General features: G+C 40.3%; 1 protein-coding gene across 1 annotated transcript; it reads right to left on the bottom strand.

Moving 5' to 3' along the window:
• Positions 1-1,428: 1,428 nt before the first annotated feature.
• Egm (acyl-CoA dehydrogenase family member enigma) lies at positions 1,429-12,659 on the bottom strand. Its single transcript, XM_088272981.1, has 9 exons — positions 12,155-12,659; positions 10,926-11,189; positions 10,428-10,591; positions 9,017-9,103; positions 7,293-7,452; positions 6,094-6,236; positions 3,903-4,117; positions 2,596-2,667; positions 1,429-1,800 (listed from the first exon to the last, which is right to left on the bottom strand). The coding sequence occupies exons 1-9, from the start codon at positions 12,612-12,614 to the stop codon at positions 1,587-1,589; spliced, it is 1,779 nt and encodes a 592-aa protein (XP_088129107.1). The 5' UTR covers positions 12,615-12,659; the 3' UTR covers positions 1,429-1,586.
• Between the last annotated feature and the right edge of the window lie 1,275 nt (positions 12,660-13,934).

Below are 13,934 nucleotides of genomic sequence, written 5' to 3'. Positions count from 1 at the left end.
TTAAAAATTGTTTACACATTTCTATGAATTGAAAATTTAAATAAATTACGTTTGAAATAAACTGTTATTTATTTCATACCTTGAATGGTAATATATCGCTCACTCCTTTCAAGAACGTCATAAATCAAAAAACTTGATTTTTCAGGAGAACGTTTTTAAAGTTTAAAAATATAAAACAATGGATTAAAAATGAATATAAAGCCACTTATTGAACTTTTTACTGTGCAACAGATCTTTTTAGGTAAAACCTGAAGGTTTTTTCTCCGTTTGAAAAATATTAAGTATATTTAAAAAAAAATATTAAAAACACGCCTTTTCTTCAAAATGCTAAAACAACACTTTCTGCCCTGTAGCGGGTAAATATTAAGTTAAAAATATGCCGCTTTTGCTGGGATATAGTACATTTTCTGGGCATTCCGAAAATATGCACAACTGAAAATTGTCGATTTTTGATTTATGACGTTCTTGAAAGGAGTAAGCGATATCGGTAGTGCAAAGGCAAAGCGATATATCCGTCTCAGGCCAAATTTTACAGGAGAGCGAAAACATACTTGTGAAATAAAACTCATTTGTTTTATGTATATATATATTTTTTCAAACCCTTATCCGCACCCCAATGGTGCATAGGGCATTGTGTCATATTAACGCAGTGTTATCTTGATCGTTTTACACATGAAGGAAAGGTGATCAGCCCTCCGCTTCAGGTACCAGTCCGAGGTAATATTGAATAAATATTACAGTGAAAAAATCACTTATATTTATTTTTACCCCCCTCGGGAATCGAACCCGGGACCTCCAGAACGGTAGCCGAGCGTGCTGACCATGACACTACGGAGGCGGACATCTTAATAAAACTAAATAAGTATTGCAACTACAGCTATATCCTTTCGCCAGATTATGGAGTATACTATTTTAGACATTTTGTAGAACAGACTTAGAAAATGAAAAATTTGACAGATATACCCCTTTGCCATCACACTTCCGATATATACTTTTATATTTTAGTACAAAAATGTTAGTAATATTAGTATATAACCACTCACCGAGATTTTTATGTCTACCGGGTTGGAGAAGTACCTGTCTCTTCGTCAGGACAATCACTACTACAGCATCTAAACAACACTGTCACCACCATAGCATGGTATTATATTATTTCGTAAATTACAAATAAAAGAACTCAATTATTTTCAAATATTCCTTTTATTACGAAACGTATTCACTAAAATAAATTTTTAAGTATTTACAAAACTATATTTAAAAAAACACATAAAAATCAATTTAGTGATAATTGTTTCGCCTAGTTATGGCATTTTCAAACGAATGAAATGCATCAGTTTGAAAATGCCATAAATGGGCGAAAATATATACATATATATATATATATATATATATATATATATATATATATATATATATATACATATAGTCGCTACCGCAAGAGAGATCCCGTGCCACTTGCCCGAGTTGCGTCAGTCCGCCCCTGACCCGACCGCCATCAAATCAGGGCCGGACTGACAGATATTGAGCAAACAGCAGACAGCCCGCAGAACCGAAGCGGGAGACGGAGACGGGACATCGAGGCCCGCCTAGAAGAAGACCCGGGTCAGGCAGTGCTCCACGGGCGCCCGGCCCTCCCTGACAGTGTCCTTGGCCAGGTCGTCCAGCACCTGGTCCCCGTTGAGGTGTTTGCCGTCCACCACCTCCGCCTTGTGCCTGGCGATGGCGGGCGCCAAGCGAGAACACACCAATCCCGACTGGTAGAGCTCCCTTTCGCCAAAACGCATTCCGATGCAGTACGACCTAAAAAAATATTTATTTGGAAATTTAACAGATCAGTTACATAAATACATATCGCTCACTCCTTTCAACAACGTCATATATCGTATTTGGACACACTTAAAATGTTGTATACAAATATTTGATTTTAACAGAAAACAAAAAATGAAAAAGATGAATATGAAAAAAGTTATACGTTTGAAAGAAGAAGGTACTTAGATCTGTTTTTTCAATAAATAATTTAAGCTAAATTTTAAATGGAGACACTAAAACTTGGAGGTAATTAATGTCCAACATATCGCTCACTTCTTTCAACAACGTCATATATCAAAAATTGTCAATTTTCAGTTTTGCGTTTTTTCGGAATGCCCAGAAGAAGTACTATATCCCAGCAAAAGCGGCATATTTTTAACTTGATATTTACCCGCTACAGGGCAGAAAGTGTTGTTTTAGCATTTTGAAGAAAAGGTATTGTTTAATTATTTTTTTAAATATACTAAATATTTTTCAAATGGAGAAAAAACATTCTGGTTTTACCTAACAAGATCTGTTGCACAGTAAAAAGTTCAAAAACTGGCTGGATATTTATTTTTAATATATTGTGTTATATTTTTAAACTTTAAAAACGTTCTCCTGAAAAATCAAGTTTTTTTAATATGTAACGTTGTTGAAAGGAGTGAGCTATATGCAATAATGAGTAACAAAAAAAAACGGCCCTTAGGAAAATTTATCTTGACGATGCGGCCCAAAGGTGCAATTTGGGTTGGCCAGGCCTGGATTAGGGGGACCTGCTGTATTAAGATATAAATTTATAGATACCTTGAAGCTCTTGCTAGACTGGCTGTCATTGCGAATATCTGAATCACCATCTCAGACAGCCTCTGGAGGTCCCTGTGGACAATCATTAATAAATAATAAATAATTGAATGTGTCCATTCTTGTAGATTGCATGGGACAGCTCTCAATGTACCTCGCTTATTATTATAGAGAAGGTCTGTCAGGAAGCCTAGATGCTTCTGTATCAGGTCTGGGAATGCGGTGGGACAGCTCTCAATGTACCTCGCTTATTATTATAGAGAAGGTCTGTCAGGAAGCCTAGATGCTTCTGTATCAGGTCTGGGAATGCGGTGGGACAGCTCTCAATGTACCTCGCTTATTATTATAGAGAAGGTCTGTCAGGAAGCCTAGATGCTTCTGTATCAGGTCTGGGAATGCGGTGGGACAGCTCTCAATGTACCTCGCTTATTATTATAGAGAAGGTCTGTCAGGAAGCCTAGATGCTTCTGTATCAGGTCTGGGAATGCGGTGGGACAGCTCTCAATGTACCTCGCTTATTATTATAGAGAAGGTCTGTCAGGAAGCCTAGATGCTTCTGTATCAGGTCTGGGAATGCGGTGGGACAGCTCTCAATGTACCTCGCTTATTATTATAGAGAAGGTCTGTCAGGAAGCCTAGATGCTTCTGTATCAGGTCTGGGAATGCGGTGGGACAGCTCTCAATGTACCTCGCTTATTATTATAGAGAAGGTCTGTCAGGAAGCCTAGATGCTTCTGTATCAGGTCTGGGAATGCGGTGGGACAGCTCTCAATGTACCTCGCTTATTATTATAGAGAAGGTCTGTCAGGAAGCCTAGATGCTTCCGTATCAGGTCTGGGAATGCGGTGGGACAGCTCTCAATGTACCTCGCTTATTATTATAGAGAAGGTCTGTCAGGAAGCCTAGATGCTTCTGTATCAGGTCTGGGAATGCGGTGGGACAGCTCTCAATGTACCTCGCTTATTATTATAGAGAAGGTCTGTCAGGAAGCCTAGATGCTTCTGTATCAGGTCTGGGAATGCGGTGGGACAGCTCTCAATGTACCTCGCTTATTATTATAGAGAAGGTCTGTCAGGAAGCCTAGATGCTTCTGTATCAGGTCTGGGAATGCGGTGGGACAGCTCTCAATGTACCTCGCTTATTATTATAGAGAAGGTCTGTCAGGAAGCCTAGATGCTTCTGTATCAGGTCTGGGAATGCGGTGGGACAGCTCTCAATGTACCTCGCTTATTATTATAGAGAAGGTCTGTCAGGAAGCCTAGATGCTTCTGCATCAGGTCTGGGAATGCGTGGGACAGCTCTGGACGTACCGGTGCTCCTCGACTATGCGGGCCCCGTGGTGGCCGAGCGCGCGCTCCGTGGCCCCGATGGCGCTCAGCACGCAGTCCTCCAGGCCGGTGGCGGAGCCCTGCAGGCTCGGGTGCAGGAAGTTGGGCAGCTGCAGCACGCGGCGCGGGCCGCCGCTCACCCACTCCTGCACGTAGCGCCGCATGATGTACAGCGAGTTGAACATCGGGTTGCGCAACTGTCAACCAATCACGGACCAGATGTTATATATCGCTTACTCCTTTCAAAAACGTCATAAATCAAAAAACTTGATTTTACAGTAGAACGTTTTTAAAGTTTAAAAATATAACACAATGTATTAAATATAAATATCAAGCCACTTATTGAACTTTTTACTGTGCAACAGATCTTTTTAGGTAAAACCTGAAGGTTTGTTCTCCATTTGAAAAATATTTAGTATATTTAAAAAAATTATTAAACAATACCTTTTCATCAAAATGCAAAAACAACACTTTCTGCCATGTAGCAGGTAAATATTAATTTAAAAATATGCCGCATTCGCTGGGATATAGTACATTTTCTGGGCATTCCGAAAATATGCACAACTGAAAATCGACGATTTTTTATTTATGACGTCCTTGAAAGGAGTGAGCGATTTATGGTATTTTTTTTTTTTATTGTTTCGGCATTAACTTTGTGGTAAGACATGTTACAATAATCAAATAAAACACTTGTTTTATGCCACTCGAGTTTTATTGAAGACACTAGTTTCGGAAGTTAAACTTCCATCATTCAGGTCTGTATAATAACATAGTTATTATACAGTCCACCTTCGTAGTGTAATGGTCAACACGCTTAATGGTCGTCCGCCTCCGTAGTGTAATGGTCAGCACGCTCGGCTACCGTGCTGGAGGTCCCGGGTTCGATTCCCAGGGAGGGTCACATAAATATAAGTGATTTTTTCACTCTTATATTTATTCAATATTACCCTGGACTGGTGCCTGAAGCGGAGGGCTGATCACCTTTCCTTCATGTTAATGATCAAGATAACACTGCGTTTATATGATGCAGTGCCCTATGCACCATTGGGGTGCGGATAAGGGTTTGAATGAATGAATGAATTATACAGACCTGAATGATGGAAGATCAACTTCCGAAACTTGTGTCTTTAATAAAACTCAAGTGGTATAAAATAAGTGTTTTCTTTAATAATAATAATAAAACCCTTATCCGCACCCCAATGGTGCATAGGGCACTGCGTCATATAAATCTTGATCGTTTACACATGAAGGAAAGGTGATCAGCCCTCCGCTTCAGGTACCAGTCCAGGGTAATATTGAATAAATGTTACAGTGAAAAATTCACTCATATTTCTTTTTACCCCCCCTGGGAATCGAACCCGGGTCCTCCAGAACGGTAGCCGAGCGTGATGACCATTACACTACGGAGGCGAACAAGAATAGAATTGCATTTATTTTAATAAAGGAACTAACAGTAAGTACGTCATTTCGTTTTAATTCTGTGCACCACTCCTTTGCGCTAACAATCACGATTACGAACACGTGATCACAATACGCGGCAACACGCCGCCCCCAAAATAGCTGCTCCCGAAACCAATAGCTATGTAGCGGTCAGCAAGCCAGTCACCCCGACTGATAACAAGAGCGAATTCTCAGAAGTCAATCACTGCAACTATGCAGAACAAAAGAGGCAGTGACCGGGAACAATGGATTGCACACGTCCCAATGCAAGTTGTTTTGACTAACATGTCAACGGACTTTGATCATCAATCAAGACAAAGGAACAAAGAGTTCCCAAACTATATAAAAGGGGAACAGCCTCTGCCTCCACCTCTCACTCCTACACTGGGAACGTAGTCAGTACCATCATACAGTCGACACCCATCTACCGACGTCGTCACGAGAACACCGCATCAAGACCTCGTTACGATCTCCAGTCCAGCACCCTCGTCAACATCACGAAGATACTCCGGTCAGCCCGACAGTCCATCTACGACAACGCTACAACTCAGCAGATACGTCATCGATTCGACCCCGTCACGTCACACTACGTCATCGCTACACCGTACCGTTTCGTGTACCCCTTGTTGACCAATAAATACATATTCAACACGACCGTCTTCTTCCTCTTCACCACATCCCCAAAGCTACAAAGTCAAACAGCCATAATTGGTGACCTCAACAGCTATAATACCTTGGTGACGGTCTCCTGCATGGTCAAGCCGGCGTACTGGATGCCCAGCAGCGCCCCGTACACGGAGATGGAGTCGTTCTGCCCCTCGCGGACCAGCAGGTCTCTGGCCTCAGCCGCGTACCGCTCCAAGTTGCCTTCCAACCCTGAAACGATTCCTATTGAAACCATTGTTTTACATTCCTATACACAGGACCAACCTCCCGATGATAGCTGACTAGTTGAACTAAACACTAATCCCTTTCACTGCCTACACCCCCCGGTGAAGTACCCCTACTTACCCGGTGAAGTACCCCTACCCCTTAGTAGAAGTACCCCTACTTCTAGAAAATTTGGTGACGGACTTACAATCTTGTATTCATTTAGATTGGCAGTGACAGGTATATTGAAAGCTTTTAAATGTAAATTCACAGTAAAATCGGGATACAATTTTATATTGTTTCACATTTTCAATAAATTTCGCAACTTAGTTAAAAAAATAAAATTGCTTAGCAAGAGCAGATCTGTCAGGAAGCCTAGATGAGTCTTTTGGGAATCGAACCCGGGACCTCCAGCGTGGTAGCCTAGCGCGCTAACCACTACACTATGGAGGCGGACAAACACTATGGAGGCGGATTTTATATATATCAAATAAAATAAGCGATAGTTATTTTTTTGACATCTCATCAAAGATGAAGAAGAATACGGAAGTCTGGGCATTTACGGGGCTGACGACCGCCATGGGCTGGTTTAAGTGATCACTTTACGCACGTGTAACATTCACCAAATCTACCCATCATTGACAACCATACTGCTCAAATTCTTGGAAGTTCTATATATATGAACCAATTTCGAAATATTGTTTTTGAATCACTAGCACTTCACTAGAGACATCTATCAGTGAGATGAAAAGAAGCTTTTTATTGAGCAGAAACTCTTATATTAATTAGTATGTGAGGTCCGAATCCTGGATTATAATCACACACATGAGAAACACCAGAAAATATCATTTTCATTTTTATTATTTTAGCTTATAATTTGACCAGTTAATTGATTTCCAACATTTTGAGTGTGTCCAAATACTTGTTCACAAATCTGGATTATCTCCTACAATTGGAGATAATCCAGATTTGAGTATGAAGTATTTAGACACACTCAAAATGTTGTAAGCGATAGTTAATAACGAGGAAGGCCAAAATGGCTCGGAGAAGGGATAGGCCTACCGAGTGGTTTGAGGAGTTCCAGCAGGTTGTGGAGGACCCTTGACGTCTCCCGGGTAGCGTAGATCCGGCAGTATATCGCCTCCAGCTCAATGTCCGGACTCTCATAGCCGTCCTGCAGGCCCGCCGTGAAGTAAACCATGCTCTCAGCCGCGTACAGCACCTAGAAGACACATCCAAATACGTCATACATATCGCTCATTCCTTTCAAGAACGTCATAAATCAAAAAACTTGATTTTTCAGGAGATCGTTTTTAAAGTTTAAAAATATAGTACAATGTATAAAAATAAATATCAAGCCATTTATTGAACTTTTTACTATGCAACATATCGTTTAGGTAAAACCTGAAGGTTTTTTCTCCATTTGAAAAATATTTAGTATTTAAAAAATAATAATAAACCTTTTAACCGCGTTAACTTTGTTCCTGAGAGACGCCCGTGCGCGGCGGTATTTCGCCGTTTTTTAAATGATTACTTTTATCATGTATTTAGTTAAGAAACGATTTATTTTACTAAACAAAAACGTTCATTGTGCCTTTTGGTACTCTATAATACACTTGTGTCACATTATTCTTGAAATATATCGTAATATAAACAAATAAGATCATAAGATAAATAAATCAAAGCGCGTATCGTGTGTCACTCTTACCCACTGGCGATGCGTAGCGTCGAGAGTGAGACAGATATAGGGCATGATTATGGCTCGAGAAAAATCAGGGATCTGTTCTTTTATTTATCCTTGTGATGTTACAAATTATTAGTCAGATATTTCAACAGATGTCATAAGGCCAAGGATTGACGTATTATTTTATCCAAAGTTCCACGCCATGAAAAAATCCCTCCAAGTTGAACTGAGGTTGGAAACTTGGAGCAAAATAAAAACACATACGCTTATGTCAGCCGCGTATGGGGCATGTTTTGTGAAAACACATACGGTTATGCGAGCCGCGTGGATCCGTATATATATTTCCCAAAAATATTAATAGGTCTAGCCAAAGAATGAATAATTTACTAGAAATCCCTTTTTGTTCGATTCCCAGGTGCGTGGGTGGAAAATAAATATTTGTGATTTTAAAATTTAATATTATTTTGAGAAATAAAAAGACTTTGTGTTTTGATCCACTCACATTTTTATTAACCAACTAGTTTCGGCAACAACCTGTTGCCCTCTTCAGGGTTTAATTTATGACTATGTATCGTAAGGCCAAAATGCCTCGAAGAAGGGATAGGCCTACCGAGTGGTTTGAGTAGTTCATGAGGAATTTATGACTATGTATCGTAAATCAAACCCTGAAGAGGGCAACAGGTTGTTGCCGAAACTAGTTGGTTAATAAAAATGTGAGTGGATCAAAACACTAAGTATTTTTATTTCTCAAAATAATATATCAATATGATCCACAAAGTTAATGCTTTCAATACTCAAAACATTAAAATTTAATATTTATTTAATATTACCCTGGACTGGTCCCTGAAGCGCAGGAGTGATCACCTTGCCTTCATGTAAGTAACGATTGAGATAACACTGCATTTAAATGATTCAGTGCCCTATGCACCATTGGGTGCAGATGACGGGGAGAAGAATTATGGCTTCTCAACCTACAAGAGACTTCCAATATGCCGTTTACTCTGCTGCCAATTAAAGCCATAATTTGATATTATGGCTTTAATTGGCATATTATAAACATATGGCGTTTACTCTGCTGTCAAAATCTGAGAAGTGTACTCACGGTCACCGCATCTGTGATCCGGTTTCTCACGAGGGGAATTTCGGAGAACGCCTTTCCGGATAGAAATTTCCCCTTCACATTCTTGGCCTGCAAAAAATACAAATTTTTTTTATCGAATTTCAAAAAAAAGGTATTTAATTCATTTATGCAGACATCACGCAGCCCTGTTTAACACCTCCGGATGTGTGTATGAGTCACTTTCTCAACCCACATTACTGTTATGCCCGCACCTCTTCGGCCCTCCGTTAGGTGCGATAGCTTGTACTTGTCTCCTCTCAGCACATGCCCCAGATAGGCCACCTCCCGGACGTTGATATCAGTCAGCAACTGTCTCCCTGCTCTTGCTCTTTGAAGTCCATTTCGCTCACTCCTTTCAACAACGTCATAAATCAAAAAACTTGATTTTTCAGGAGATTGTTTTTAAAAAAAAGTTTAAAAATATAATACAATGTATTAAAAATAAATATCAAGCCACTTATTGGACTTTTTACTGTGCAACAGATCTTTTTAGGTAAAGCCTGAATGTTTTTTCTCCATTTGAAAAATACAAGTATATTTAAAAAAATAATACCTATTCTGCTGAATGCAAAAACAACACTTTCTGCACTGTAGCGGATAAATATTAAGTTAAATATATGCTGCTTTTAAAAATATAGTGCATTTTCTGGGCATTCCGAAAACATGCACAACTGAAAATTGACGATTTTTTATTCATGACGATTCTTGAAAGGAGTGAGCGATATATCAAAAATCATAAATTTTCAGTTGTGCATGTTTTTGGAATGTCCAGAAAATGTACAACATCCCAGCAAAAGCGGCATATTTTTAACTAAATATTTACCCGCTACAGGGCAGAAAGTGTTGTTTTAGCATTTTGAAGAAAGGGTATTGTTTAATTATTTTTTTTAAATATACTAAATATTTTTCAAATGGAGAAAAAAACCTTCAGGTTTTACCTAAAAAGATTTGTTGCACTGTAAAAAGTTCAATAAGTAGCTTGATATTTATTTTAATACATTTCATTATATTTTTAAACTTTAAAAGCGATCTCCTGAAAAATCGAGTTTTTTTATATATGACGTTGTTGAAAGGAGTGAGCGATATAGACTTTGTGGAATGAATTAAACATGATGAATGGTTTGGAGCTATGAAAAATTAATGTCATTGCGCAAGTCTGGATTCGCAAAAGGGGATTTCTAGTAAACTTTCCATCCTTTGGCTAGATCTACTATTGAAAGGAGTTAGCGATTTGCGTTGCTGCCCATATCGCTCCACGGAATGCGTAGCATTCTACGACAGACTACATTTTCAACGGCTTTAACCTTCAAGACCTTGATTATAACTAAAGTCAACTAAGTCAATACAAAACGGCCGGTGTTGAGAGCCCGTAAATTGGGTGCAAGACACTCACCGTCTCCGCGATGGCCTGGCTCAGCAGCCCGATGCATATGGAGGATGTCTGCAGACGCTCGTACGACAGGGCAGTCTGCATCGGCGACACGGGGGGCTTCTTGTCCGTCCGATCGGGCCCCATCTCTATGAGGGTCTGCAGCATGTCCACTCCCAGCGTGGTGGCTAGAATAGCAAACAGTCTTTAAAAAGAACACTTTAAACTCTTCTCCCTCACTCTCTAACCCTAATCCGCACCCAACGGTGCATAGGGCACTGCATCGTATTGACGCAGTGTTATCTTGATCGTCGCCTACATGAAGGCAAGGTGATCACTCTTGCGCTTCAGGGACCGGTCCAGGGTAATATCAAATAAATATTAGAGTGGAAAATCACTTTTATTTATTTGACCCCCCTCCCTGGGAATCGAACCCGGGACCTCCAGAACGCTCGCCGAGCGCGCTGACCATTACACTACGGAGGCGGACATAGTTAATTAGTTAGTGACACAGTCACGAACCAGGAGTATCGCTGAAGGTGACGCTGGACTCCCTGTAGCTGACCCCGGGCGCTCCGGGCTCCACGAGGAACGTCTGCAGGATCCCGTGCTGCACGGTGCAGGCCACCACCAGGTACTCTCCGCCCGGGGCCACCGCGGCCACGCGGCTCCGCAGCTTCTCGCCGCAGATCCTCCAGGCGCCGGCGCCCGTCGGGGTGGCGATGGCGCGCAGGTCCGCCACGTCCACCTCCTCGGCCAGACGCTCGCGGATGTAGCCCCGGATGCCTGGAGGAAGAAGGACACACAATTTAAAACACATTGTTTTAAAACAATACACAGATCGTAAAGAAGCACGGCTGTCCAAACTCGAAACACAGTAAGGGACATTTTTTTATAGTACGTTTTTTTGCATTTTTGGACTAAGTAGATTCTACGTACTCCAAAAATGCAAAAAAAAAAACAAAAAATGTCCCTTACTGTGTTTTAAGTTTGGACAGCCTAGCAATAATATATTGAAATTAATATTTTCTGGTGTTTCTCGATCACAATCAGGTATGCCAAATACTTGAAAGTGGTCAGGTCAGGAGTCTTAACAATCGGCGGGTGTTAAGGATGAGGAGATGCATGAACGTGGAAGAGGCGAAGAATGTTTACAAAGACAGAGTGGTGTGGCGTTCTATTCTCTCTGCCTACCCCTGCGGCGAAGCGGCGTGATGGTTAGTTAGAATCGTTTTTAAAGGTTAAAAATATAATACCTTTAGAGACGCCAAACCAATATAAAACTAAATGTTATACCTATGTTTGATGTGAAGGATGCTAGGAAAGTATGTCATGAAAGAAGAGTGTGGCATTTGATCCTCTCTGCCTACCCATGCGGGGAAACAATATCGTGATAGTAGCAATATCGGAAGTAGTATAACAGAAATACCGGTCCGATGAGTATTAATTTCATTCGCAAAAGCCACGGTGACATTACACATCCCTGTTTATCACCCTTAGAGATACTGAACCATACCCTGACCCTTTTACTCTCTTCCTCACACACACACTCCCATTCTTTTTTATTTTATTTTTTATCTCTTGATGTTTTTGATCGTCATTATAACATAAATGTTGAATTGTGTAATTGGCTTTATTTATTAATTTAACTTTTTTTTATTTTATACATTTACTAGATGTAAAGCTGTACAATTCCCGAATAAATAAAAATAAAATAAAAATAAAAATATATATTTTAGTAAAAATAATACCCATGTTTCCATTAGCGATTTCCGGCATCACGGGATCCAATTCGCTGTCTGTTTTGCCTTCTTTTAGTACAGAAATACCGGTCCAGTGCGTGTTGATTTCGTTCGCGATTCCGACTCTATACTTCCCGATCTCTTCGAGGATCCGGATCCGCTCCGTGCAGTTCGCCGCCAGACCGCCGTGGAAGACGGTGGCGGGCGCGCCGTACACTCTATTACTCTTCAACAAGCTTCGAACCTCGTCGTCCGACACGCTCTCGTCTGCCAGCACGTTTTTCAAGCCCTCCAGCCTGCTTTCCAGCTTCTCGTAGTCTTCTTTCTCTAAAATCTCCGGGAACGCGAGCAGGTTGGTGTTGAACATCGAAATGAACAGCCCCTTGGCGAACGGCTCTATGGCGGGTTTGCGCTTTTCAACCCGCGGCTGGTAACTCACCGATTCGTCGAATTTCTGCTCTGTCGACATCTCTGTCGCCTCCGCCGTGGAATATCGAGCAGTTCTGTACACTTTGAAGTGCCGAGGCCGCAGCCTGGAGCAAACGCAACGCGAAATATTCATCGCGAAAGCGTATAGGTTAGCCGACCAGATCACTAACTCCGGCAGAAAAATACGAATATGGCGCAATATTATTCAATAAGATTTTCGCCGACAGTTATGATATATTATTGACACAAATACTCGAGAACATTATCATCAATATCTCGATTTATTGAGATATTTTAAGCGGAACCAAAACGTCAAATGTCAAATATTGCACAACCTCAAAAAAATCATGGAGTTGATTTATTTATACATCTATGGATTGCTTAATATATCGTAATACCAGTACAAAAAATTAAATGGTGTTTACTTACATATGTTTCAAAGTACCTACCTTGTCATGCTCAACTGTAGTTTATTTTCCTGTATTTTCCGATAATATTTTTTTTGAATTACCTAACGTCCGAATGACTCTGAAATCAAGCTACGGCTTATGCAACACCGCTTATTATGACCCTACTCAGGCTTCAACTTTTTTAAGTTTCATAGCCTATGCCAACTCGTGAGTGGATTCAATCTTTTCGTTTAAAGTTACTATAATTTCACGTAATTCATGAGTGAAAATTATGGGCAAAACAAGGTATTTCCCAATTTTTATTTTCAATTTTATATAAACCCCCTGATACTTGATTATTTCAAACACTCCTTATTCAACTAATTCATATCCGTTCCCCACAAGGAGCATATAACTAGCTGTGAAGCATATGGAGTCCACAAACGCCTTCAGGCTCTTCTGTCAGCTGCCAGCTGCTTTCTATCCTTCCAAGTCAATTCCGCTACTCAAAGTTCAGACAAGAACTACTGACGAATTGTCAGAAGTGGATGTCCTGAGGGGTGGAAACCTAATAGATTGATCTCACTATTAAGTGGACTCAGCTACATACTTCACAAATTCTTAATTGACGGCTACGCCGTCAGTCAAAATTCCCATTGAAATTATAACTAAAATATGAAAGGATTCCGACAGCAGTGCGTGTATACATCTTTCAAAAAATTTACATTATGGGTTGATTAATAACGAGCACAATGGTGAACGTTACACAAGTGTATAAAGTGATCACCTAAGCCAACCAAATGCCAGGTCCTTATCCATGAAATACTGTATATTTATTTTGATCCCTTTTTTCGGTAGCCAAATGCATTTACAATAAAGATGAAAATAATGATTTTTACATGTAATAAATACACAAATGTTCCCCTTATCCGCACCCAAATGGTGTATAGGGCACTGTATCATATAAACGC

The sequence above is a fragment of the Brachycentrus maculatus genome, unplaced genomic scaffold, assembly GCF_059751285.1.
Source record: "Brachycentrus maculatus isolate JH-2025_06_01 unplaced genomic scaffold, ASM5975128v1 h1tg000534l, whole genome shotgun sequence".
NCBI classification, from domain to species: Eukaryota; Metazoa; Arthropoda; class Insecta; order Trichoptera; family Brachycentridae; genus Brachycentrus; species Brachycentrus maculatus.
This window is presented reverse-complemented; position numbering and strand designations above follow the sequence as displayed.

What these genes read in the sequence shown, in the direction of transcription:
- Egm (XM_088272981.1), bottom strand. Translation starts at nt 12,614, where the DNA reads ATGTCGACAGAGCAGAAATTCGACGAATCGGTGAGTTACCAGCCGCGG. An exon ending in CACCTTCAGCGATACTCCTG is followed by an intron (nt 10,592 to 10,925) that starts GTTCGTGACTGT and finishes TTGCTATTCTAG; the next exon opens with CCACCACGCTGGGAGTGGAC. An exon ending in GGAACTCCTCAAACCACTCG is followed by an intron (nt 6,237 to 7,292) that starts GTAGGCCTATCC and finishes GAATCGTTTCAG; the next exon opens with GGTTGGAAGGCAACTTGGAG.